Source organism: Esox lucius, chromosome 3 (assembly GCF_011004845.1).
Source record: "Esox lucius isolate fEsoLuc1 chromosome 3, fEsoLuc1.pri, whole genome shotgun sequence".
Classification (NCBI taxonomy): Eukaryota; Metazoa; Chordata; class Actinopteri; order Esociformes; family Esocidae; genus Esox; species Esox lucius.
In genome coordinates, this window is record NC_047571.1 from 30,699,246 (window position 1) to 30,725,557 (window position 26,312).

The 26,312-nt window shown below is 45.8% G+C and overlaps 1 protein-coding gene and 1 non-coding gene across 3 annotated transcripts; one reads left to right on the top strand and one right to left on the bottom strand.

Annotated features, from left to right (window-relative positions):
- Positions 1-1,690: 1,690 nt before the first annotated feature.
- Positions 1,691-26,055, bottom strand: yme1l1b (YME1-like 1b). 2 transcript variants are annotated; one of them, XM_020044172.2, is made up of 18 exons: positions 25,583-26,055; positions 16,729-16,854; positions 16,085-16,265; positions 11,823-11,921; positions 11,014-11,120; positions 10,695-10,845; positions 10,256-10,339; positions 9,747-9,899; positions 9,495-9,647; positions 6,661-6,793; positions 6,322-6,384; positions 6,066-6,178; positions 5,680-5,835; positions 5,435-5,586; positions 5,204-5,330; positions 4,940-5,013; positions 3,609-3,695; positions 1,691-3,422 (listed from the first exon to the last, which is right to left on the bottom strand). In XM_020044172.2, exons 1-18 carry the CDS (start codon positions 25,613-25,615, stop codon positions 3,279-3,281), a joined length of 2,136 nt encoding a protein of 711 aa, XP_019899731.1. In that variant the 5' UTR covers positions 25,616-26,055; the 3' UTR covers positions 1,691-3,278. The 2 variants fall into 2 exon arrangements, with proteins under 2 accessions (XP_019899731.1, XP_010893636.1); XM_010895334.4 differs by having other exon boundaries at positions 9,747-9,920; positions 25,583-26,054.
- On the top strand, positions 16,937-21,081 carry LOC114831825. Its single transcript, XR_004575597.1, has 2 exons — positions 16,937-17,415; positions 20,423-21,081. It is a non-coding gene; the product is annotated as an uncharacterized LOC114831825 (transcript).
- Positions 26,056-26,312: the final 257 nt, after the last annotated feature.

Below are 26,312 nucleotides of genomic sequence, written 5' to 3' on the forward strand. Positions count from 1 at the left end.
GGTTATGTTCAAAAGCTGGTATCGTCTTATATTGCTATGAAAAAGGTATTTTTGCATATTTTTGGTTAACGAAAAATGTCAGATCTAACCACACATGTATATAGTTTACAAGTTAAAGACAAATTATTTTTCAGTATTTTATCTAATTTGAGCATATTTGTCAGAATGTTTTCAGTTCTTTAACCAAAACCTATTATTAAATCCAGGGACACTGGGTTAACAAATGTGTACTTATTTTTAACAATTGAATAAACATAGTTAAATAATACCCAATGTGTCTAGGCTAGGGCTTTCAGAAACATTAAAATGTACAGACATTCTGATGTTGACTTGCTTGTGTTTTCTGGATTATAGTCTTGCAGCATGACCCAAAGTTTCTTCACCTCATTAATGCCGTTTTTTTTTTTTTAATGGACAGGTCATTAAAAGTGTTTTTTGCAAAAGCAGAATTGGAGTTTGCATTAACTTGTTGATTAAACAAATAAAGAAACCATGTGTTAATGGTTAAATAAGATTCTGTTCAATTAATATCAGGTAATATTATGGTCAAAGACCGGAAAAGCCATAGTGGGGATAACAAGTATTTGATAACCTGCAAAATCGGCAGTTTCCCACTTACAAATTACAGACTTCTACATGCTTTGTATCATAGGTACTCTTCAACTGTGAGTGATGGAATCCAAAACAAAAATCCAGAAAATCCCATTGTATGATTTTAAGGGATTTTGGGTTCAGGTCTGGAGACTGGCTAGGCCACTCCAGGACCTTGAGATGCTTCTTATGGAGCCACCCCTTAGTTGCCCTGGGTCGTTGTCATGCTGGAAGACCCAGCCACGACCCTTCTTCAATGCTCTTACTGAGGGAAGGAGGTTGTTGGCCAAGATCTCGCGATACATTGCCCCATCCATCCTCCCCTCAATACGGTCCTGCCGTGTAATTCTGGACTGATCCCTCACCTTTCTCATGATCATTGATGCCCCACGAGGTGAGATCTTGCATGGAGCCCCAGAGCGAGGGAGATTGACCGCCTTCTTGAACTTCTTCCATTATCTAATAATTGCGCAAACAGTTGTTGCCTTTTACCAAGCTGCTTGCCTATAGTCCTGTAGCCCATCCCAGCCTTGTGCAGGGCTACAATTTTACCCAGCTCTCTGGTCTTGGCCATTGTGGAGAGGTTGGAGTCTGTTTTATTGAGTGTGTGGACAGGTTTCTTTTATACAGGTAACGAGTTCAAACAGGTGCAGTTAATACAGGTAATGAGTGGAGAACAAAAAAACAAGAAAAACTAACAGGTCTGTGAGAGCCGGAATTCTTACTGGTTGGTAGGTGATCAAATACTTATGTCATGCAATAAAATGCAAATTCATTATTTAAAAATCATACAATGTGATTTTCTGGATTTTTGATTCCATCTCTCACAGTTGAAGAGTACCTATGATAAAAATTACAGACCTCTACATGCTTAGTAAGTAGGAAAACCTGCAAAATTGGCAGTGTATCAAATACTTGTTCTCCCCACTGTACATACAATCTGGTGACAGATCATTTTCACAGCCGATTAAAGTTTAATATATAACTGCTTATATAAAAAATGTAATTGTCTATCGGCAAATAGCCAAACAAGCTGCATAATTGTGGACCTCAGGTAAGTTGCATCAGACCACACACAAAAACCCAAGCTCAACACAAGTTAGGATCACTGTAGGGTTTGGAGTCATTTTATTTATTTCAGAAAAAATGATATTTACTAAACATCATCCGTCATATACCTCTGACAGAATGAAAAGCTTATCGGTAGATTGTAGAGCCAGCCAATCCATACACAGGCCAACATCTATCTATACACATATACACAGTGTTCCTGTTAAACCCCATTCCTATATACACAAACTGAACTTGGGTCAAAGGCAGAAAACAGGAGCTTGAAATGTGTGACTAAGGCAGGGTAAACAAAACTGTACAGAGTATATAAATAAGTAACCAGGAACTGGGGTTTTACTGTCACTGTACTTTACAAAGAAATATCAATATCATACCTTAAATGCTAACAGCGTGGCTATCATAATGCTTCCAACTCAACTGATACATTGCACACAAAGGATTTCAATGCTCTTGCCTCAAGCAGTATGCAGAAACTATTCATGCTGGCTGACCAGAGGTGGGTATTTCTAGATTGCTGAAGCAAATGATTTGCAGAAGCATTTGACCCTTGCAGGCCAACTGAGCAGAAAATTAGTAGACAGGTCCTTGGGTCCAATGCAAGCGTAAAGGGTCTAAAAAACATACAATGGAAAGGTTTTCTTAAGAGGAGATTTACTGAAGCAATGCCCGGGACAGCTGGTGTTCAGATGTGTATAGTGGGTCTATTGTAGAAGTGGGATAAACCAGAACACAAGAGGTTGTAGGTTCTCAACTTGTTCACTGTTCAACGTTGTTTCAATGTTACACCTAGGAGCCAGACAACTTAAGGTCCTTAATAAATAACAGATCAACTATTGGGATTTGAATTAATTGAGAGGCCAAGTTGATCCCAAAACCCTGTTTCAATAGGCCAATGTTGAGTTTGAATAGACTACAAATCATTTTAAAAACAAAGGTGTCTGGAAAGCTTCAATTCTGTTTCGCTGTGCAGATTCTGATGGAACAGGTGTAATCAATCTGGAAATTCCAAGGCTACGCATTTCACCCCCAATCTCCACACACACAGCGCTGACATTTCTCCTAATATAAATACATAAATTAAATGTTCTGACTTACCAGAGAGACTGAACTGAGGCTCAAGACCAATCCCTTATCGAAGTACATTCCAAAAAGTCTCAAGAGTATGTTACTGAGGATACATTAGTCTCAAGTGATTCTGAGGGCCCAGCGCAAGATTTTCTGGATTTGTAGGTACAGGGCACAAAATACAGACTAACGGCAGGGCACATTGAGAGAAAAAAATAAATAAAAACCACACAAACATGGGAATATGGCAAGAAGAACACTTCCAAAGTTAAAAAAGCTTTGTGAATATGCCCAGGGCAATGGAAAAGTGCCAGTACAGGGAGAAATCCCACAATCCTCTTTCTAATCAACATCAGGAAAGTAAAATTATCCAGACATGAGCAGGAAGACAAAATACAGTGTGCTTAATGTGCGTGGATCGTTTACCTTAAAATAAATCCTAATTTTGGTTTGCATATTTACATTCGCAACACCATGCAAGACGTCCGTCCGGAAACGTCCATTGCTCCCCAGCCCCTAATTAACCAGTTACGCCCCCGCCCGGGGACGTCTCATCTGGTCTCCAGGGACTTGCCCTCCAGGATCATCTTGATCTCCTTGGCGTCTAACGTCTCATACTGCAGCAGGGCGATGGCCAGGCTCTTGTGCTCTTTGGCGTGAGACTTGAGCAGTGCCCTGGCGCGCTCGTACGAATCCTGAAGACCACAGAAGAAGAGTCAGGGAACTGTCTTACTCGGTTAGGGGCAGTTGAGAGACATCCCACAGGCTCGCTTGGACCCAGCCCATTCCAGTGAAGAGCACGGACAAATCATTAAGCTTGCGTGGCCTAGGTTTGAAGAAGTGATCAGGGGCATGGAAGGACGATGGAGGTGGAAACTCACCTTTAAAAGCTTTCTGATTTCCTGTTCAATGACAGCCTGTGTCTCTGGGCTCTGCTTGGTTTGGTCGGTGTAGGTCATGACCCCGAGCTAGAGGAACAGAAGAGGAGAAAAACAGACTAATAGAGAAAGAGCAATGTTTCTATACACACACACACACACACACACACATGTGTTGGTTCCATGTGTAATGATCTGAATTAAAAGATCCTAGACATACTATAATAATAATACATTTAACTTATATAGTGCTTTTCGGGCTAGGGAGTGGGGAGGGGCTAGGGGAAGGGAGAGGGGCTAGATGTAGGGAGTGGGGAGGGGCTAGGGGAAGGGAGTGGGGCTAGATGTAGGGAGTGGGGAGGGGCTAAGGGAAGGGAGAGGGGCTAGATGTAGGGAGTGGGGAGGGGCTAGGGGAAGGCTTGTCTGGTGGATGAAGATGGTAACAGATTTACAGATTGATTGTGGAAGCGAGTTCCAAAGCCTTGGAGCAGCCCTACAAAAACCCCTGTCTCCAAAGCTCTGTGGCTTGGACCAGGGGATGATGAGGTGACCAGCTGTAGCAGAGTGGAGTGACCGAGACAGTTGGTCATAGGGAATAAGGTCCGAGAGGTAGGGTGGAGCAAGCAGACGGAGGGCTTTATAAGTGAGCAGAAGAATTTTCCAATCAATGTGCTGGGGGACGGAAAGCCAGTGGAGTTCCCAGAGGATAGGGGTGACTTGCTGCCAGGACTTGGTTGAAAAGGAAGTTTTTTTTGACCATCTATAAGCTTATGGAGAGATGAAGTTGATGCCAGGAAGAAGAGAGTTGCAGAGGTCTAGGCGGGGAGGAGGTGAATGCATGTATAAAGGTTCCAGCGCGGTGGGAGAGGGGAGGCCTTTAGCGTGGCCATACGTGTAAAAAGCGTATTTCTCGTGTAATATCCGGTGATTAGGACTTTAATGAATTTAGTTCAACTGAATGATTTCTAACTGTAAACTGTAAACTACAGCTCTACTATGCCAGCAAGGATGATGTGAAGGAACACCTGACTAACAAGAAACCTTTGTCTAGAACGTCCTGTTACTCTGTTGCCTGGAAAAAGGCAATATATGTATAATTTAGGCTTTGTTATTTTTACTTATAAATGGTGAAACCAATGTACACAACCCTCCTCCATTCACCACTGTCTCAATGTTCATGTAGAGGATATATGCAGTGGTATTCGCACAACATGGGGTAGTTAACACACATGCCAATGAGGCTAATTTAAACGTGTCCTCCGTTTCAGGTTACTGAGAAGAAATTGCTACAGGACTTCATCTGCCGACCAAACGTCTGCACTCCAGACACGTACCTTCTCGCACATTCCAAATCGGGTCACCATCATTTTTGCAATTTTGGTTGCGGCGTCAAAGTCACTTGATGCACCTGGGGGGGGGAGAGAACCCAAAAACATTTATTTCCTGTATAATGTGTTCAGACCTGGACTTCTGGAAGATTCTAAACAGGCTACAAGACCTAAGGGGCTCATTCAGTGAGTGCATGGTGCTGAAAAAACCCAAACAGGATTCTAAAACGCCTCTCCCACCCAGACTCCCCCGACTCCCTCGGCCCCTACCGGTGGTGATGAACTCGTTGCCGAATATGATCTCCTCGGCCACGCGGCCTCCCATGCTGACATCCATCTGGGCGAGGAGCTGCGCGCGCGTCTCGCTCCACCGGTCATCATCCGGGAGCATGGACACCTGAGAGGAGGCCCCGGAGGGGGTAGAGAAGAGTAATGAGGAGCGGACACAAGCGCAACCCTTGCCCACATTTTCGACATCCCCGACGTTCCGTATCTACTCACGTGGCCCAGGGTGGGACCTCTCGGCATGATGGTGGCCTTGTTGATGGGCATGGCGTCCTTGGTGTAGTACGCCACAATGGCGTGGCCTGACTCGTGGTAGGCAGTGATCTCCTTGTTCTTCTGGTCAATCTCCACACTTCTCCTCTCCGGACCTGGGGGGGGGGGGGGGGGGCGTGAGGCGGAGTGAGTGGGGGGGGGGGGGGATTTGCATTTCTATTTTCATCCACATTAGCCACAGGTCTCACCCATGAGGATCTTGTCCTTGGCAAACTCCAGCTCTTTGAGGGTCACCATGTCTTTGCCATCCACCGCCGCCTTCAGCGCCGCCTGGTTAACCAGGTTCTCCAGATCGGCCCCGGAGAAGCCCACGGTGCCCCGGGCGATGATGCCCGCCTGGACGTCTGCGTGAGGAAGCAGGGTGGTGAGGGCCAGCGTCTTTAACGAAGCCACTAGCGCTCGGAAATGTTATTAGACCTACATACATAACGTTTCTTTGAGGTTTCCAGCACGCTGATATGAAATAGACTGAAGTGATGGTCAACCCAGGGCTCTCACTCAAACACACACAGAGAGACAGACACACACACACACACACAGAGACAGACACACACACACAAACACAGACACGTACTGGGGTCCACTTTGATCTTCTTGAGGTACCAGTTGAGGATCTCCGTGCGCCCCTTGACATCTGGCTTGGGGACGGTGACCTGCATGTCAAAACGTCCTGGCCGGATCAGAGCACTGGGAAGTGGAGGGCGGTTGACAAGGGGAGTTCCACGCTGGTTTAGTTGTGTGTTAACAAGTCAGTCTGCACTCAATGCAGCACAGACACTGGAAAAACACTCAATCTGGCAACAAGTTACAAGAACAAACCTTTGACATACTTATCTAAAGCCTCTGGGAAGTTTGTTGCTCCAATGATGATGACCCCTTCGTTTGTTTTGAACCTGTGGGCGCACATGACACGGTTTAGGGTCATGTCAGGTTGTTCCCCATCAGAGAGAAGCCGAGAGCAGCCTGGCTGTCCCGATTTCTGGGCCAGTAACCAAAATGTTTTTCTGCGGGTTTCTCAGAAGTGACCCATTACCAAAACAGGACAAATATTTGAATGGCTTCGGTGGTCACAGCATTTCGTAACAGAAAAACTCATTTCAGGCAGAGCCTCCCAATTCTAGTAATTTCTAAAAACTTTTTCTACCCAGACAAGCCCATTGGAAACATACCCATCCATCTCTGCCAGAAGCTGGTTGATGGTTTGCCTGGAGTAGGGGTGCATGGGAGACTCTATTCTTTTCCCGCCAACGCTGTCCAACTCGTCGATGAAGATCACACAAGGAGCATTGGCTTTGGCCTCCCCTGTAGAGATGAAAAATACAGGGAGGTGGGATACATACATGCATAAATACATACAAATACATACATATACACATAATTCTACGTGGCATTGATTCAACAAGGTGCTGAAAGCATTCTTTAGAAATGTTGGCCCATATTGATCGTATAGCATCTTGCAGTTGATGGAGATTTTTGGGATGGACATCCAGGGCACGAAGCTCCCGTTCCACCACATCCCAAAGATGCTCTATTGGGTTGAGATCTGGTGACTGTGGGGGCCATTTCAGTACAGTGAACTCATTGTCATGTTCAAGAAACGAATTTGAAATGATTCGAGCTTTGTGACATGGTGCATTATCCTGCTGGAAGTAGCCATCAGAGGATGGGTACATGGTGATCATAAAGGGATGGACATGGTCAGAAACAATGCTCAGGTAGGCTGTGGCATTTAAACGATGCCCAATTGGCACTAAGGGGCCTAAAGTGTGCCAAGAAAACATCACCCACACCATTACACCACCACCACCAGCCTGCACAGTGGTAACAAGGCATGATGGATCCATGTTCTCATTCTGTTTACGCCAAATTCTGACTCTACCATCTGAATGTCTCAACAGAAATTGAGACTCATCAGACCAGGCAACATTCTTCCAGTCTTCAACTGTCCAATTTTGGTGAGCTCGTGCAAATTCCTATTTGTAATGGAGATGAGTGGTACCCGGTGGGGTCTTCTGCTGTTGTAGCCCATCCGCCTCAAGGTTGTGCGTGTTGTGGCTTCACAAATGCTTTGCTGCATACCTCGGTTGTAACGAGTGGTTATTTCAGTCAAAGTTGCTCTTCTATCAGCTTGAATCAGTCGGCCCATTCTCCTCTGACCTCTAGCATCAACAAGGCATTTTCACACCATTCTTTTTAAACCCTAGAAATGGTTGTGCGAGAAAATCCCAGTAACTGAGCAGATTGTGAAATACTCAGACCGGCCCGTCTGGCACCAACAACCATGCCACGCTCAAAATGGCTTAAATCACCTTTCTTTCCCATTCTGACATTCAGTTTGGACTTCAGGAGATTGTCTTGACCAGGACCACACCCCTAAATGCATTGAAGCAACTGCCATGTGATTGGTTGATTAGATAATTGCATTAATGAGAAATTTAACAGGTGTTCCTAATAATCCTTTAGGTGAGTGTATATGTATATACCAAGCGTGCCGCACAAGCCCTGAAAAGTGAAGCCAAAACGTCTCGATCGCCCCCTGGTGAGTGGTCCCAGTATAGGTCATAAACCCCACCCTCCCCATGTTATTCAATGGGACGCGAGACCAACTAAACAATTAAATTACCCTTCAAATATCTTTTTTCCGAAGCTGGTTTCTGTCATTTACTGTAGTTTGTATCACGCTAATGTAAATTCAAGAGTTTGTTTTTAAAATAAGTTTGTTTTTAGTTAGTTATTTAATGCTCTAAAAACGATGGTGTGACGTCGTGATTCACAGCTGTGATTGACAGCTATCTGAGCCGAGGAGCCACTGAATCTTCGGAGGACTGAGGAGATTGGAACTTTACATTTAATCTCAAAATTTCCATAATTGATATAATTTCACACGGACATAATGGGTTGTTCTGCAGTACATTGTGCTAACCGATCTGGCATTTCCAATCGATCTTTGAATTTTTTTCGGTAAGTTACATTTATAAGCTATTTAATTAGTAAATAAATGTAATGGGCTAGCTAACGTTAGCTAAAAGACAACAAGCCTCGTTAATAGCCATGTTAATAGCTAGCAGGTGATCGTTAGCTAGAAGTTACCAATTATTTTTGTATTAGGCCTATTCTAAATTAAGGTTAAACATGATGTAAGTTAGGCTATAACATATCGTCTAGGTTTAACAAGCAAAGGTTGTACTGTACTTGGACTTGCGATTGATTACGGTATGCGCATTCTGCGAGGGAGAGTGAGGGCGGGGCACAGGGGTGGGGCCGTTGATTTTGCGGCTGTACGGCTTTACTTCCTGCTCGCTACTGCGCATAACTACTGCGCAGAACTGGTCCCAAGATCGCTATCTGCGCAGACGCAAGTCCAAGATGTCAGCGCCGTATCAGGACACTGGTGGCTTCATTTTTCACCAATGGAAAAGAGCAAAAGGGCGTCGTCCATTTTTTTTACAGTCTATGGTATATACACACGCACGCACGCACCTTTAAACAGAGCAAAATCTTCAGCTCGGGGGCCACATTAAATTATTTGCAGATCAGAAAAGGGCAATCATTAAAATACTTACACAGTATTTCTATTATTATGTCTGAATAATTTCAATTCAAATTCAGATGTACCAGAGTGAGTGAGTTATGTTTTACCTCTCCTCAAAACTATTTTATTACCTGCTGCGCCTTAGTTTACCCACCCCTGCCTTTAAAGCACACGTTATTACTGCTACTGTTTATGTTCCCCCCCACCACAAAACCACACGTATCGATTTGTTTCCAGATAACTCGAAAAACACAGAATGAACATACTGAAGAATTGCATTTCAGTCCAACGAAGGACTCCACTGTCCCAAACGCAGCCGATCTGTGCCTTGGAAAGTCTAACGGCCTATACAAAGACCAGCACTCGCGGGCTCACATACAACCCGGCTAACGTTCAGGTACCGGGGGAAATAAAGGAGCCAGTGACGGGGAGAACGTCAGGCTCAGGTTCTGAAGAGACGGCGCGACTCACTGAAGAGGTTCCGGATGCGGCTGGCTCCAACACCCACGAACATCTCGTCAAATTCCGAGCCGGAGGCGTAATAGAAGGGAACGTCGGCCTCGCCGGCCACGGCCCTCGCCAACAGGGTCTTCCCGGTCCCGGGGGGCCCCACCAGCAAGATCCCTAGAGACGGGTGAGACAGAGTACAGTGTTCCCGCAGTTGGTGCCAGCTGACTGGGCCCAAACCCGGAGGCCGTGACAAAGCCCCGCAGGGCGCCGTACCTTTCGGCAGTTTCCCCCCGAGGACAGTGAACTTCTCCGGGCTTCGAAGGAACTCCACCACCTCCTGCAGCTCGTTCTTGGCCTCCTCCGCCCCTTTGACGTGCTCGAAGGTCACGTTCTTCATCTGAACCGGGTCCACAGCCGAGTCCAGGCCTGATGTGGTTCGGAATCGCACTGTCAAGAACGGTTGGGTTAAGGTTCGAAAGCACACTGCACAGATGCAAACCCGCGTTTAGCTACGGTTCTAATTCACTTTAAGTTTGCCAACATGTCGCTGTCATTTACAAGCATTCAGCAAAACAAATTGATGGAAATAATGGGTGAAAATACAAATGTCAGTGTCAGAGATTGTGTATGAACTACGACAATTTCCCCCTCTGTAGTGAGGATGGGAGCTGGGCTGAAGCCCAAACTCCAGACCGATATTTTAAACACAAATCACACCCCATGCCAAAGTGAAGGTCTTACAAGACTTGATTTGAGGGACAAGACGAAAAGGTTTCCTTTACCCGATAGGAAGGGGGTCTTGGAGAGGCCATAAAGCCCAGCCAGGAACAGAACCAGCAGCACCAGTCTGGTCCTCCTCAGAGAGTCTGCAGGGAAGGGCAGAATGTCACCCGGAATCAGTTTCATGTCCGAACATATAACGTCTTAACACTCACTCCTGTAACAGTCAGTATTTAAGTGCCAGTACAGACATCCTGGTTGAATGCTCACTGCTCTACTGTAGCCGATGGCATTTATGTTCTGAAACTCTTGACAGCATTGAAGGAGGTCTGAACATAGGTCAGACCGGGTGGTGAAACGAAGGCAGGTACTAAATGTGTTAATTCGGAATGACTTGCTTGGGCTTCGATTTTAACATGGTCAGTTATGTCATGTCCTACTGAACATGGACATGACATAGCCTTTTCGTCTCATGAAGTGTAATGTGTGTGTCACACTTGCCTTGTGTGCGTTGCGTAAGTGCTTGGGATTTCAAAAAGCCCTCCGCAAACCCGGTCTTGAAGGAATCTTGTTGACCTTCTGGAATGTTCTTGTTCTTCAGGAGCTTGTTTAAGTTTTCCACCTCCAGCCCTTTGTCACGTGTCAGAAAGCCCTGCAAGAGACAGACATGTTACCAATGACGCCTGGGTCAGGTTCATTAGGGAAAAATGCTTCAAAACTTTGAGGCACAATTGGCCTTCATCCAAAAAAAAACTGCTTGGCTTTGGCCTAAGTTTCAAAACACCCAATGGACATGACCTGAGGTAAACAGATGTCTCACCTTCATAAAGGATGGTGTGAAGCCACCTGGTTCCATGGGACGCTCAAAGCTTTCCTGCAGGCGCTTGTGTTTCCTTAGAGTTTTAAAGCCTCTGCTTTGGAGCCACACTGGACAAAAAGGGAAACATACGAACGGGTGACAAATCGAAGGAAAAATCGAAATGAAGTGTCTCAGTAAGGTGTTGGGCCACGAGCTGTCAGAAGATCTTCAGTGTGCCTTAGCATAGATTCTGCAATGTCTGAGGAACTGTACTGGAGGGATGGAACACCGTTCTTCCAAAAGATTTTCCCTCAGTGTGTGTTTTGATGATGATGATGATGATAATGGTGGAGAGCAGTGTGCAAAACATTGATCCTTTCATTTCGCCATCTTGACCCAAATTTGAGGTCAACTGGACCGGCTCAGCATTTTTATACACGCCACAGAGCATGATAAGATTACTTTTAATTACTTAATTGTATCAGGCAGCACACCTGCATGGAAGCATCTGCATTTGACATGTCCCTCCACTAATGTGTTCAGTTTTTTTCCTGTATAATTTTTGTTGTTGTTACATTTCAAATCACCTTCTGATTTTTTCATTATGGCACTCAAAAATGGGAGAAGAATACAAAAAAACACCATGTCCTCCAACATTCAATTGGATAAACTCTCTCTCTAGAATACAATATGTCAACACCAAGAGGTAGAACAGGCTTGCTTTGGTTTTTACTGGCATTTTATTGTTGACATTCACACGATTTGGGACTTATGCCAGACATTTACTTTGGTTACCTTATTTAAATTGAATACAATGTTTGTTCTTTTACCTGGCCAGTACTGGAGCTCTGTGCAAATGTTCTGAAGAGGGGAGGGAAACTGCCGGCAGAAAACGGGGGAATTCGTGCCCAGTTTTCCACCAGAGAACCCTAGAAAAACAATGAAAGGAGAGTTGGATGAGCATATTCATATCAATGGTAACGTTTGTAGAGCATTAAAACATACACAAAAAGTGTGTCTCAGCAGAAATCCCTAATCAGGCAGGTAGGCGATACAGTGGTGACGTTACCTAGCAACGATCATGGACCGAAAACACGTAATTGGGTCTGATGAGTTAAGCTGAACGGTGACTGTGGAGAATGTCATATCAAAAGCACTCATTCCAAACACTTGTTCCAGCACCTTGAGACATTGGCTTGAATCTAGGTTTTGCGTTTACATTTCAAGAAAATGAACAGCTTAGGCCCCTCCAAGAACTGCCACCTTAACGTGGTGGAGGGGTTTGAGTACCCGAGTGACCCTAGGAGCTATGTTGTCTGGGGCTATATGCCCCTGGTAGGGTCTCCCAAGGCAAACAGGTCTTAGGCGACGGGTCAGACTAAGAGCGGTTCAAAACCCCTTAATGAAGAATACAATTTTGAGTACCGTGACGTCGCCCGGTATGGCGCAGCCGGGGCCCCACCCCGGAGCCAGGCCCGGGGTTGGGGCTCGAATGCGAGCGCCTGGTGGCCGGGCCTTCCCCCATGGGGCCCGGCCGGGCTCAGCCCGAACGGGTGACGTGGGGCCGCCCTCCCGTGGGCTCACCACCCACAGGAGGGACCATAAGGGGCCGGTGCAAAGAGGATCGGGCGGCAGTCGAAGGCAGGGGCCTAGACAACCCGATCTCTGGACACAGAAACTGGCTCTAGGGACGTGGAATGTCACCTCGCTGGCGGGGAAGGAGCCTGAGTTAGTGCGTGAGGTTGAGAGGTTCCGATTAGAGGTAGTCGGGATCACCTCTACGCACGGCTTGGGCTCTGGAACCACACTCCTTGAGAGAGGATGGACTCTTCACCACTCTGGAGTTGCCCATGGTGAGAGGCGGCGGGCTGGTGTGGGTTTGCTCATAGCTCCCCAGCTCTGCCGCCATGTGTTGGAGTTTACCCCGGTGAACGAGAGGGTCGTTTCCCTGCGCCTACAGGTCGGGGATAGGTCTCTCACTGTTGTTTGTGCCTACGGGCCGAACGGCAGTGCAGAGTACCCGACCTTCTTGGAGTCTCTGGGAGGGGTGCTGGAAAGTGCTCCGACTGGGGACTCTATTGTTCTACTGGGGGACTTCAACGCCCACGTGGGCAACGACAGTGACACCTGGAGGGGCGTGATTGGGAGGAATGGCCCCCCTGATCTGAACCCGAGTGGTGTTCAGTTATTGGACTTCTGTGCTAGTCACAGTTTGTCCATAACGAACACCATGTTCAAGCATAAGGGTGTCCATCAGTGCACGTGGCACCAGGACACCCTAGGCCGCAGGTCGATGATCGACTTTGTTGTCGTCTCATCTGACCTGCGGCCGTATGTCTTGGACACTCGGGTGAAGAGAGGGGCGGAGCTGTCAACTGATCACCACCTGGTGGTGAGTTGGATCCGATGGCGGGGGAGGAAGCTGGACAGACTCGGCAGGCCCAAGCGTACTGTAAGGGTCTGCTGGGAACGTCTGGCCGAGTCTCCTGTCAGAGAGATCTTTAACTCCCACCTCCGGCAGAGCTTCGACTGGATCCCGAGGGAGGTTGGAGATATTGAGTCCGAGTGGACCATGTTCTCCACCGCCATTGTCGAAGCGGCCGCTCGGAGCTGTGGCCATAAGGTCTCTGGTGCCTGTCGAGGCGGCAATCCCCGAACCCGGTGGTGGACACCGGAAGTAAGGGATGCCGTCAAGCTGAAGAAGGAGTCCTATCAGGCCTGGTTGGCTTGTGGGACTCCTGAGGCAGCTGACGGGTACCGACAGGCCAACCGGGCTGCAGCCCGGGTGGTTGTGGAGGCAAAAACTCGGGCCTGGGAGGAGTTCGGTGAGGCCATGGAGAAGGACTATCGGCTGGCCTCGAAGAGATTCTGGCAAACCATACAGCGCCTCAGGAGAGGGAAACAGTGCCCTACCAACGCTGTTTACAGTAGAGGTGGGCAGCTGTTGACCTCAACTGAGGATGTCGTCGGGCGATGGAAGGAGTACTTCGAGGATCTCCTCAATCCCGCTGACATGTCTTCCATTGAGGAAGCAGAGGATGAGGGCTCAGTGGTGGACTCGTCCATCACCCGGGCTGAAGTCACAGAGGTGGTCAAGAAACTCCTCGGTGGCAAGGCACCGGGGGTGGATGAGATCCGCCCTGAGTACCTCAAGTCTCTGGATGTTGTGGGGCTGTCTTGGTTGACACGCCTGTGCAACATCGCGTGGCGGTCGGGGACAGTGCCTCTGGGATGGCAGACCGGGGTGGTGGTCCCTCTTTTTAAGAAGGGGGACCGAAGGGTGTGTTCCAACTATAGGGGGATCACACTTCTCAGCCTCCCCGGGAAAGTCTATGCCAGGGTTCTGGAGAGGAGAATACGGCCGATAGTAGAACCTCGGATTCAGGAGGAACAGTGTGGTTTTCGTCCGGGCCGTGGAACACTGGACCAGCTCTATACCCTCTACGGGGTGTTGGAGGGTTCATGGGAGTTTGCCCAACCAATCCACATGTGTTTTGTGGATTTGGAGAAGGCATTCGACTGTGTCCCTCGCGGCATCTTGTGGAGGGTGCTTGGGGAATATGGGGTCCTGGGTCCTTTGCTAAGGGCTGTCAGGTCCCTATACAACCGAAGCAGGAGCTTGGTCCGCATTGCCGGCAGTAAGTCAGACTTGTTCCCAGTGCATGTTGGACTCCGGCAGGGCTGCCCTTTGTCACCGGTTCTGTTTGTAATTTTTATGGACAGAATTTCTAGGCGCAGCCAGGGGCCGGAGGGTGTCAGGTTTGGGGACCACACGATTTCGTCTCTGCTCTTTGCAGATGATGTTGTCGTGTTGGCCCCTTCTAACCAGGACCTTCAGCATGCACTGGGACGGTTTGCAGCCGAGTGTGAAGCGGTGGGGATGAAAATCAGTACCTCCAAATCCGAGGCCATGGTCCTCAGTCGGAAAAGGGTGGCTTGCCCACTTCAGGTTGGTGGAGAGTGCCTGCCTCAAGTGGAGGAGTTTAAGTATCTAGGGGTCTTGTTCACGAGTGAGGGAAGGATGGAACGGGAGATTGACAGACGGATCGGTGCAGCTTCTGCAGTAATGCAGTCGATGTATCGGTCTGTCGTGGTGAAGAAAGAGCTGAGCCGCAAGGCGAAGCTCTCGATTTACCAGTCAAATTACGTTCCTACTCTCACCTATGGTCATGAGCTTTGGGTCATGACCAAAAGGACAAGATCCCGGATACAGGCGGCCGAAATGAGTTTTCTCCGCAGGGTGGCTGGGCGATCCCTTAGAGATAGGGTGAGAAGCTCGGTCACCCGGGAGGAGCTCAGAGTAGAGCCGCTGCTCCTCCACATCGAGAGGGGTCAGCTGAGGTGGCTTGGGCATCTTTTTCGGATGCCTCCGGAATGCCTTCCTGGGAAGGTGTTCCGGTCCCGTCCCACCGGGAGGAGACCCCGGGGAAGACCTAGGACACGCTGGAGGGACTATGCCTCCCGGCTGGCCTGGGAACGCCTCGGTGTCCCCCCGGAAGAGCTAGAGGAAGTGTCTGGGGAGAGGGAAGTCTGGGCATCCCTGCTTAGACTGCTGCCCCCGCGACCCGGCCCCGGATAAGCGGAAGAAGATGGATGGATGGAACAGCTTAGGACCAAGTTAACTCCTCCCATTGACCTTTTTAACCATCTCCATCCAAAATCAAGTATTTGACATCAATGACACAAAATGAATTCTTAAAAAAAAAAAAGACAAATCAGCACTGTGCAAAAAACAACAACGCTATAATCACCGAAAAATGCTACGCTGCAATAATAGTCAACCAGATGCTCTTTGGGGTGTCAGGCTGGGCATCTGTCAAAGCACCATGGGAACTGCTGACATAAAAAAAAAAAAAAGTATTTATAAAATACATGGGATTGATTGAACCGCAAACATTCTCTTGGACATGGGCCTAAGCTACACACAGAAGTGCAACTCTCCCCCCACAAAATCCAGTCCAATTACAGTCATTACTACAAAACGGCGAGTGCCAAAAACACAGTGATTGTGTTCAGGGCTGAAGATTGCCATCAACGTTCTCCAACCGGCAGAGTTAGGTCACAGTGTCAAATCGACGGTCCTCAGCCTCACCATGCTTGTTGCGGAAGAAGGAGGGCGTGGAACAGTGGGAGACGCTCCAGGCCCGCGGGCTGAGGATGGATGTGGACGCCGCCCTCTGCTGGCTCAAGTGTGGAAGTGCACCGGCCACCAGCTCGTCCAGCTGCTGCACGCCCAGGTCAGACAAGCCCAGGTCCCTCAGGCACCACGCGGCCTACAAATATACGTGCACAGCACGGGCGGTCACTATCCTCAGTATTTAACGCTGTCTTTTTGTTTGTAATTATTGGCACGTTTTGTTCTCTCCTGTCCATTTTCACACAAATCTACAACCTGCACGCAACATAGCACAAGCCCTTAACTTGTAGGGTTGGTGGAAATAGAGTTATGGGGAAACAGAAGGGGTGACAAATAGCTGATTAACTAATGTAGTACTACTATAGTTAAGACAAAGTATTTAATATGGAATTCTACAGTATAATGCACTATTCTCTGCAATATACACAACAATGCAGAAATACTAGTCTGAAGCCCTAAATTAAAATAAAATACAAGAACAATAGTACATAAGTGTTGTATCAAATAAAAACGCAAGCATGATACAAAGGTGTACTTTGCCTTGGTACTTGGCAGGCCAGCATTCCGTAATGGGGGTGTGTGTGTGTGTGTTTTTTTACCTCTGTGCTCTCCAAGTCCTGTTCTGAGGCCTGCTCTCTGCGTTTAACAGTGGCACTACTGCTGCTTCCCACCGAACTCTTCAGGGAGTGGAGGGCGTTAATCAGGTGACTCAGGGGGACAGTGACCTATCAGAAGGCACAAAAGAGTTTCACGTGAGTTCAAGACAAGTCCCTTTTTAGTATAAAACTACATTTTGGGCAAGACCAATTTAACATAGGTCCCTACGTAGTACAATTTATCGTTTATACCCTTTGGGTCTGATCCCAACATGTGTTCCTAATAGATAGTGAAGAACAGGAAGAAATAAATGATGGAAGGAAAAAGGAAATATAACACACCTGACGTTTAATTCAGTAGGCAGAAGTACACTATAGACATTTGAGTTATGTAAATACATGTTCAATTACTGTAAATTTAACTATCTAAAAATGTAGTATCCTCGGCTACAGTATATAGTATGCATGCAGCAATATGCCAACAACAATGAAAGCTCAGATTTGTGCAGAAGCGGAACAAAAAACGGGTCGGTGTCTTTAGTTCGAAGAACGTTAGTGGACCGGAAGCGGTTGCAAATTCAAAAAAGGCTGCAAAGATTTCGCTATTATTCTCAGACGGGGTGGCTAGCGAGCTACCTACAACGAAAGAACCAGCTCTAGATCTTCGTGTGGTGAATGTGTTTTCCCAAGGTAATGCATAAATTGTGTATTTATATGGAATTAGCCGCAATCGAACAACCAAGCTAACATAGCTAGCTAATAACGTGGTTTATACAATCACAACGCTAGCTAGCTGAGCCTGTCAATTGGCTAGATAACGTTAGCTAATTGAACATCAAACCTGGACTACGCTTTGTTGCGGTCGTAGTAACGTTAGCAAACTACGGAGATACATACAACACCCCTTGTAGCCTGTACAGTAATCATGTTCGGACTGTTGTGGCTAATAGCAGGTATGAGGTAGTGTGTACAGTAATGTGTGACATGCATTCCCGGCCTTTTAGATGTTTATTTTTTTATCTCGCTGCTTCCTAACATCATCAGTAACATTAAGTAATTACAGTAAAAATATTTACAACTTGCTTTCAACTCGGGCTTTTTCTTAAATAATGCGAGTTGTATGGCTATCACTGTTCGAAAGCTGTATATAACGCAGTTCAGACGCTGAACCTGTGCTCAGTCGAACTAATTACAATACGTATCATGACCATGCAAATATAGCCCATCGGCTTTACAAAACTTTTCATCGGGAATCATTATATTGGCTCCTTAATACGCGTCGACGTCTCAGCACTGATTAGTCTTTTTGTGGTTCCCGGCGTATTGTTTTTGCATGGTCTCATGCCGCAAACACCTTCCTTTGTGCTTGTCCGTGCGCACGCCGTAGCGGCGGCAAACGTTTCTCATTCGCCGCAGAAGTTGGAAAAGTTGCTAAACGTTATCAAAACCATAACTGTTGGTGAATAAACCAGTAAAGGAGCCGCATTTGTTGAGAGCCTGTCACCATGAAATACATCACTAAGAGGGGTGTATAAACTCCCTACATATTGGTACAAATGTCAAAGCGAACCTTGCATGGTTTAGTTAGATGCCACTTGCCCATTCTAGCATGTATTTGCATTTTTGTTCTTCAATGCCTAGTTGATTTTGAGCGTTTAGCAAACATTGAATTATTGTGATGGGCATATTTACTTTTTTCGGGGGGTGAACGGGTTCATATAGCGTTGTTCAAAGTGTCAAAATCACTAAGAACCATAAAAATCATCCAGTGCAAAGCCCCAACGTAGGCTGCCGGTATGTCAGCTCTGAAATTGATTTTGAAATAGGCTGCATTTCCACTGCCCAAATAACTGGGCAGTGTGCGTTTTCATGAAAAATTGCAATTCGGTTTGGGCATTCACCAAAGGCAGCGGTTTGTGCAATTGGAGGCCCATGTGACCTGTCCTTCTGCTTCTTATGCATTACCTACTGTCTAGTCATTTTATTTTAAGCACCAACATTCTGTGCTTCCTACAAAAGGTGCCAATACCACTTCCTACAAAAGGTGCCAGTGTGTGGTCTCAATGAAATCCGGTGAGTAGGCAGATTTCATACACAGACCTACGCTTGCTAAAAGCAGGATTATTCTGCCGTGCATTGATAAACTGCCTAAGCCATTATTACATATAATTCGGCACACATTCTAAGATTGCTAGAGTGGAGCAATGATGCTACTCAGTAGCATTGAGTACCCCCAGCAGAATGAGGCAACTATCAAAGGTTTCAGTTTTAGAAGACAAAAATAATACAAATTGAGTGGTTATAGGACCTTGCTGGCTCTCCAGATCTTGGTTTTTCTTCCCTCCATATAGTCCTCAATGGGAATAAATGGAATGACAGTATTTCAATAATGTTTCAAAGTCAAAATGACCTTCCTAAATACTCAAAGATGTAACAGTAGTACTTAATACATTCCAACGTATTAGTTAAACATTTGTTTATTTTACTTAACTCACCAGAATTATGTATGCATGAAGGCATTTAATACAATACCTGTCCAAAATGTAGGTCTGTACATTAACAAAAGCATTTGTGTAAACATTAAATACTAAAATAGTTGTAGGGCTGGGTGATTATCGCCAAGAAATTATCACAAATCCCTGTGTCTTTGATATGTGGATGACAGATTAAAAAAGACTGCTGATTCTGTGGAAATGTTACCGTACAGCTGTTTTAGGATTCTTGGGGAAACTGACATCCTATTTAATAGTTTGTCATAAATGTGTACTCAGTGTATTTCCATGAAGGAATAATGGTTTACAGAAAATAAAAAATGTAAATGATTTTTCCACTGTACTTGCATGTCTTCCGCGAGACACAATTATAGCCTACCCCATTGAGAAGCACTGGAAATGCATGGAAAATTAACGCGTAAAATTAAACAATTAGACAAGGGGGGGGGAAAACATTCGCTATAGAAGCAGGTTGACAACGACCAGAAACTGATGTGATTTTTCAGAGCAATGACTTAGGAATACAGGTGACTAGTCACTTGTTTTTCTATTGATGTCAGACTTAGTTTCATGAAAATACCTAGACCGGGGACAAACTAAACCAACGACCAAGCCCTGTTGCTCCAAGCAAACGCTTCGCTTCTAGCAGATCCTCTACTCTGCGTTGCTTGAGTTGTGTATCTGCAGCACCTACCTGCAAAATCATTGTTGCTATGGCAAGGAAAATGTTTTGAGCAAAAATATCGCCATTAACATTTTGTTGTGCACTTGAATCAAATATACTTTAACTAGACACTGTTGATGTGAAACACTCAAATGGGTATTTTAAACGTTTTTGTGGAAGTCCAAGGTGCCTGTGTGAGTCGGCGTGGTGCAGTCTTCAGTTGGACTGGAAAGACCTGGTGCTTCTTTTGTTAAACACAGAACATTAAGCAGACAAAGCTCTACACAGGTGAACAAAATTAACCGGCCTTTCTGTACACTTGAGTCCGGTGAACACAGCAGCTGTTGATGCCTTGACATTAGTTGTCCTGTCCGAATACCATTTATATAGAGAGTTCGACATAAAAATTAAATAAGCTCTGGTTAAGAGTTCCTGGATTATTTACAAATTAGGAAACACAGAACTGTTTTATTTTTCCAACCAAAATGTGAAATTTTCGAAAACAATGAAGGGACTCGTGTATAACTGCTTTGTTTTACAGCGGTGAGCCCCTGAAGATCCCACGCCCCTCTGAGAAAGGCACCAAACCGGGGAGAGTTCCGGTGGAGGGAAGGGAGACCAAACTGGAAGTGGAAACAGAGGCAACCATGTCTGAAGAGTTGCAGGTGGATGTGCCGGGCACGGAAGAGAAGTCAGGTGGAAACCTGCCTAATTGTAACTCCTTAACCCCCAAGAGGGGGAGGGGCAGGCCAGCTAAGAAAGGATCGGTCTCCAAGTCAGATGAAATATTGTCTAATAGCCCTTCAACACCTAAGAGAAGGGGTAGACCGCCCAAAGAAAGATCAGTCTCCAAGTCAGATGACATATTGTCTAATAGCCCTTCAACACCTAAGAGAAGGGGTAGACCGCCCAAAGAAAGATCAGTCTCCAAGTCCGATGAAATATTGTCTAATAGCCCTTCAACACCTAAGAGAAGGGGTAGACCGCCCAAAGAAAGATCAGTCTCCAAGTCCGATGAAATATTGTCTAATAGCTCCTCAACACAGAAGAGGGGAAGGGGTAGACCGCCCAAAGAAAGATCGCTCTCCAAATCAGATGAAATATTGTCTAATAGCTCCTCAACACAGAAGAGGGGAAGGGGTAGACCGCCCAAAGAAAGATCGCTCTCCAAGTCAGATGAAATATTGTCTAATAGCTCCTCAACACAGAAGAGGGGAAGGGGTAGACCGCCCAAAGAAAGATCGCTCTCCAAGTCAGATGAAATATTGTCTAATAGCTCCTCAACACAGAAGAGGGGAAGGGGTAGACCGCCCAAAGAAAGATCGCTCTCCAAGTCAGATGAAATATTGTCTAATAGCTCCTCAACACAGAAGAGGGGAAGGGGTAGACCGCCCAAAGAAAGATCGCTCTCCAAGTCAGATGAAATATTGTCTAATAGCTCCTCAACACAGAAGAGGGGAAGGGGCAGACCCCCCAAAGAAAGATCGCTCTCCAAGTCCGATGAAATATTGTCTAATAGCTCCTCAACACAGAAGAGGGGAAGGGGCAGACCGCCCAAAGAAAGATCGCTCTCCAAGTCAGATGAAATATTGTCTAATAGCTCCTCAACACAGAAGAGGGGAAGGGGCAGACCCCCCAAAGAAAGATCGCTCTCCAAGTCAGATGAAATCTCATCTAATGGCAGCCTTTCAACACTGAAGAGGGGAAGGGGTAGACTGCCCAAAGAAAGATCGGTCTCCAAATCAGATGAAATATTGTCTAATAGCTCCACAACACCTAAGAAGGGAAGGGGCAGACCTCCTAAAGAAAGCTCAGTCTCCAAGTCAGATGAAATATTGTCAAATAGCTCCTCAACACTGAAGAGGGGAAGGGGCAGGCCCCCTAAAGAAAGATCAATCTCCAAGTCAGATGAAGTGTTACCTCATGGTAACCCCTCAACACCTAAAGGAAGGGGTCGACCCCAAGGGATGGTCTCCAAAATGGGTACCATCCCCATAACACTGAATAAGGGAAGGGGCAGACCAAAAAGATCAGTCCCCAAGCCAACTAAGAGAGGTAGACCCAAAAAAATGGTGTTTTCAAAAGCCAGAATGCTGAAGGTGACATGCAAGCCATATCCGAGTGGACCTCGCCAAGTGGTTGACCTCGCTCCTGAGAAGCGTGGCCGTCCCGGTAAACCAGTTGACCTTTCCAATAGACGGCGTGGCCGGCCCGGTAAACTTCCACCGAAAAGGGGCAGACCAAAGAAGATCCTGACGCCCGAGGAGGAAGAGAAGAGGAGGAAACGGGAAAGCGAACCGAGAGTGTTTAAGCCACTCGGTAGGCCACGCATCCACCCCCGCGTCGATCCTCCAGTCCATGTGCCCAGGCCGAGAGGCCGCCCACGCAAGACCAACCGTGGTAAAGCCCCGATTTATGACGGGCCTCCGCGGAAAAGGGGCCGTCCCCCAGGTGCAGCCGTCAAGGCTAAGAGAGAGGCGGAGCAGGATCAGGCAAACGGCGAAACGCCAGTCAAACGCTTCTGCAACTTCGACGGAAAAAGTGAAGAGGTGGGGGAAGGATTCCCTCCAGTGGAAGACAGTGATCAGGAAGAAGAAACAGGAAAGTTGGATGAAGTAATGGAAACGAGAAAGGTGGAAGAATATACAGAAGACACAAAGCCAGTCACCCCCGCAAGCTTTCTCGGAGCAATAGGCTATAGGATGGTGTTTGGCGACAGTCCAAGTGACAGTACCCATTAGCTAGTTATTATTTTTGTCCCAGTGTAATCGTTTTGATGTGACGCTGTTCTCTATTAGGGATCATCACTCAATCGCGGGCAGAGACAATGAATTGCAGAGAATGTCATTCTTCGCCTTTTGGTTAAGACGGTCACCGTTATGTGGACTCCACAACTTCCAATCCAACATCTTTTTATTTTATTTTTTATCCTATGAATCTCAAACAAGCCCCTGCACCCTACACACATGCTCAAAGTGCCATGCACCTGTTTCTGGTGAACCTGAGGGTGATCTCCACAGTGTTTAGGCGTATAACAACAAATCAGCATTGGGTGACTAAAATTACGCAATATGACAAGCGTGAGCCCCCCCCCCCCCGCCAATGCAAATCCTCTGCAAAAGTTTTGTTTGTGCTGCTTTCATTTTTTAGATATTAAAGTATATTCTTTCATTCTGAAGTCACTCAATTCACCCATGCTCCAAAGCACAAACGAAAATTGAAACAAACCAGCCTATTTTGCCAAATGTTTTACGTTGGGTGGGGGGCCCCAACTTCATGCAGGTCGCAATTTGTGGTCCACTGACACTAAAATGAGCAACAGGCATCTTTGCAAATCCCTCAGATTTGTTTAATTAAACCTCATTGACAATTAAACATTTAATTTAGGAGGTGTTTTGTCTGGAGTCTGGAATTGGACAAACCAAATGCAGATGTCATAAATGGATCATGTCCATCCATTCCTTTGTGTGAAATTGTACAAGCTCAAAAATAACACGTGCCTTTCACTTCACTACTATGTCACTTTGCACATGGAGGCTGTATCGTTGTACTCACTGGAAGGGGCCTTTTTGAGAGTCTAATTAGCCCCAATACCCTTGGTCATTATCATTCCCTCAGCATTTGGGACACTTGTCCAAATGGAGGGCTGAGGGTGGACTGAAGAGGGGTTAAATTTGATTTAGCAATAGAGTTGTTTCCAATAAGAGGCTGTTTCAGACGTGGAACGCCAGGTGCATGCTACCAACCAGGTTGAAACAAAATCCACAAGAGCATTGGACCTCCAGGACATGAGCTGAATAACCCTGATCAACTGTAAGTGTTTTGCCTAACAGTGGCATTCTTGAAGTTTGTTTAATGTTCACTCCGTGTGGATCTTTTCAGGATTTAGCCTGCTGTCTTTTGCAGTTGAAAGTCAGTCCCGATCGTTCGTTTTTCATAAAACCAGAGATGGAAGTTTTTACAGCAAAACGTTTGTGAGATTTTACAGGGTTTAATGTTTTTCTGCATTTAAAATGTTCTTTCATATGTATGTGACACTGGTCGTTGAGTTAATTGCAGCCATGTTAATTGCTGCTTTTAACTGTGTAACTGTTTGTTTGTAGCTGTATTCTCTTCATTTTGGTACTCAATTAATGCCCCTTGGTTCCACTGCAGTAATAATGCACCAACATATATTTGGGCAAAGTACAGTCAACCATGTCCTGAATGATACTTATTTCTGTCACTGTTTTTAACCAATCAGCTCTGAGCTAGATATGATAGGCCAAATGACCAATTGGTAAAAAATTCTGTTGTCTGTATTTGCAATATTTGAGTTTGAAGTAGACTCAGCGAGTAGAGCAGTGTCATGTTTTTAATTTGGTGTTCTCTAATATTGTTGTGTAGCTTAGGCCTGTACTTCGAAGGTGCCACCAGACACTAAATGACCCATGTCCACAGTTCTTGTCGGTTCATGAATGTCGGTGTTGACAGTAAATTCTGATGGCAGAGTAACTTGAAAATGTTTCAGAGCAAGTAGGCTGAATAATATAAAGTAAATATGTCACGTTTTGTATTACATTCGATGGTTTCTAAATCTTAATGAATATAGACAGTGTGCAGTATTATTGAATAAGGCAGTTAGCGGATGAGCATAGCCAGCACACCAGCAGTTAAGAGCTTGCTCAATAGCACATCGGCAAGAAGGTAGTACCTGTAATTTAAAATAAACCGTTGTACTAAATTAATAAGTGTACTAATCCTAAATAGATCCGTGGGAAAAACAAGACCCGCTAACGACCACAACATGGCCGCAATTTGGCAGACAGATCAAGTTCAACCTGCTAACTATAGTCTTGCTTCAAGACAACAGCAGCTATTTTGTCTGATCTGTGGGTGGGGAATGTTCCACCACCTGTCAGAAAAGTTCGGTTGGTAAATGGAGATTATACACAAGCCTTTGTTGAAGATAACTCGTTAGGGCTCGGCGAAAAAACGTTTCGACGTAACTTTTCTCTTAGGCTATGGAACTACAGATTAGACAGATTAGCCACTGCGGCTGTTGTGGTCGAAGCCAGCTCTGTAGCCTATCCTACTACAGCAAAGATGCACAAAAGTTAGGCCTTCCCGGTAATATTCTGATGATCACATGTTCATGCCCACACCTGACCTTATTACAATGTGGCAAGTTCTGACCGCCTGATATTATGTAAGGGCATAGCTCAGCTAGATATCCAGCTACGCTAACAACATTTCAACAGTTGATCCTGTCACGGGAGAGCTGTGACGTAGCTAGGCATCTTTACGTTACAGTAACACACGTTATCCAGTTAGCCATGTCACACATTGAACTAGTCCGCGAAGGTTCCTTATGTTACGGCCATTACCCAGGGAGAAGGAACACAACGCCCGGGGCAGTTCGACACACACCAACGCTGGTTTGCCGGCGGCATCAGACAACCGCATTAGTTAGCTAGCTGTAGCTCAACAATTAGCCTAGTTAGCAGTGACGTTAGACGTCAAGATTTTTAAAACCCCGGTGAAAGGTATTCCTTGCAAAGTGCACAATAACATTGTCTCAACAACATTAGTTAACTATTAGACAGGTACTGTAGCCGTATGTGGGAAGAAAGGACTGCAAGTAAACCAAGGTTAGCTAAGCAAAACTGTGGCTGCTAGCAAGCTGGTAAACACCAACACTGCCTAGCTTACGTTACTTTACCTGTGGTTGGACTGTTGTTGACAGTGAAAACATTTTCAATATCGGTCTCGGACAGGCCAACAAATGTGTTTATACGTTCCTTTCCGAAATTAATATGATGTTTGTTCTCTGTCCGCGTTGATCCAATGAAACTCCTGACCAGTGTGGGGTAGCGGCGGTACAGCAGCTTTGTGAACTTCGTAAACTGCAAACGGCTAATGCAAACCCGGATATTTTTTTTCTTATGACAACCGGGTTAAAGGTTTAAAGCCACAATCCAGTTAACCACGAGTTAATCCTAACCCCTGAAGTGCATTTAAGAAAATGTGTTGGAATGCAATGTGTCTAGCTAAACATAACAAAGCTATAGCCTTACATCAATGGATATTGAATTATGCAAACGCAGCCTACTACTTGAGCGAATATTGTATACCATTAATTCACCGAGATAGTTGACTGTTCACAAATTAGGCAATTGCTCCCTACATTGAGGCAATTGGGGAACAACAATGTTGTTGAGACAATGTTATTGTGTATGACAAAATAACTAATGGCGGTATTTTACTAATTTTACTGTTAAAAAATTCTGGTCCCCATAAATCCTTTTATAACATATTTCATATACTTGGCATAGTATACACTGGGAGATAAAGTGTCCATGTTCTGACACACAAACAATAACACTTTTTTTAAATTTTTTTATTCTTCAAACTTTAATGCTCCTGAGATTCATATGCTAGACTTGGTGTCA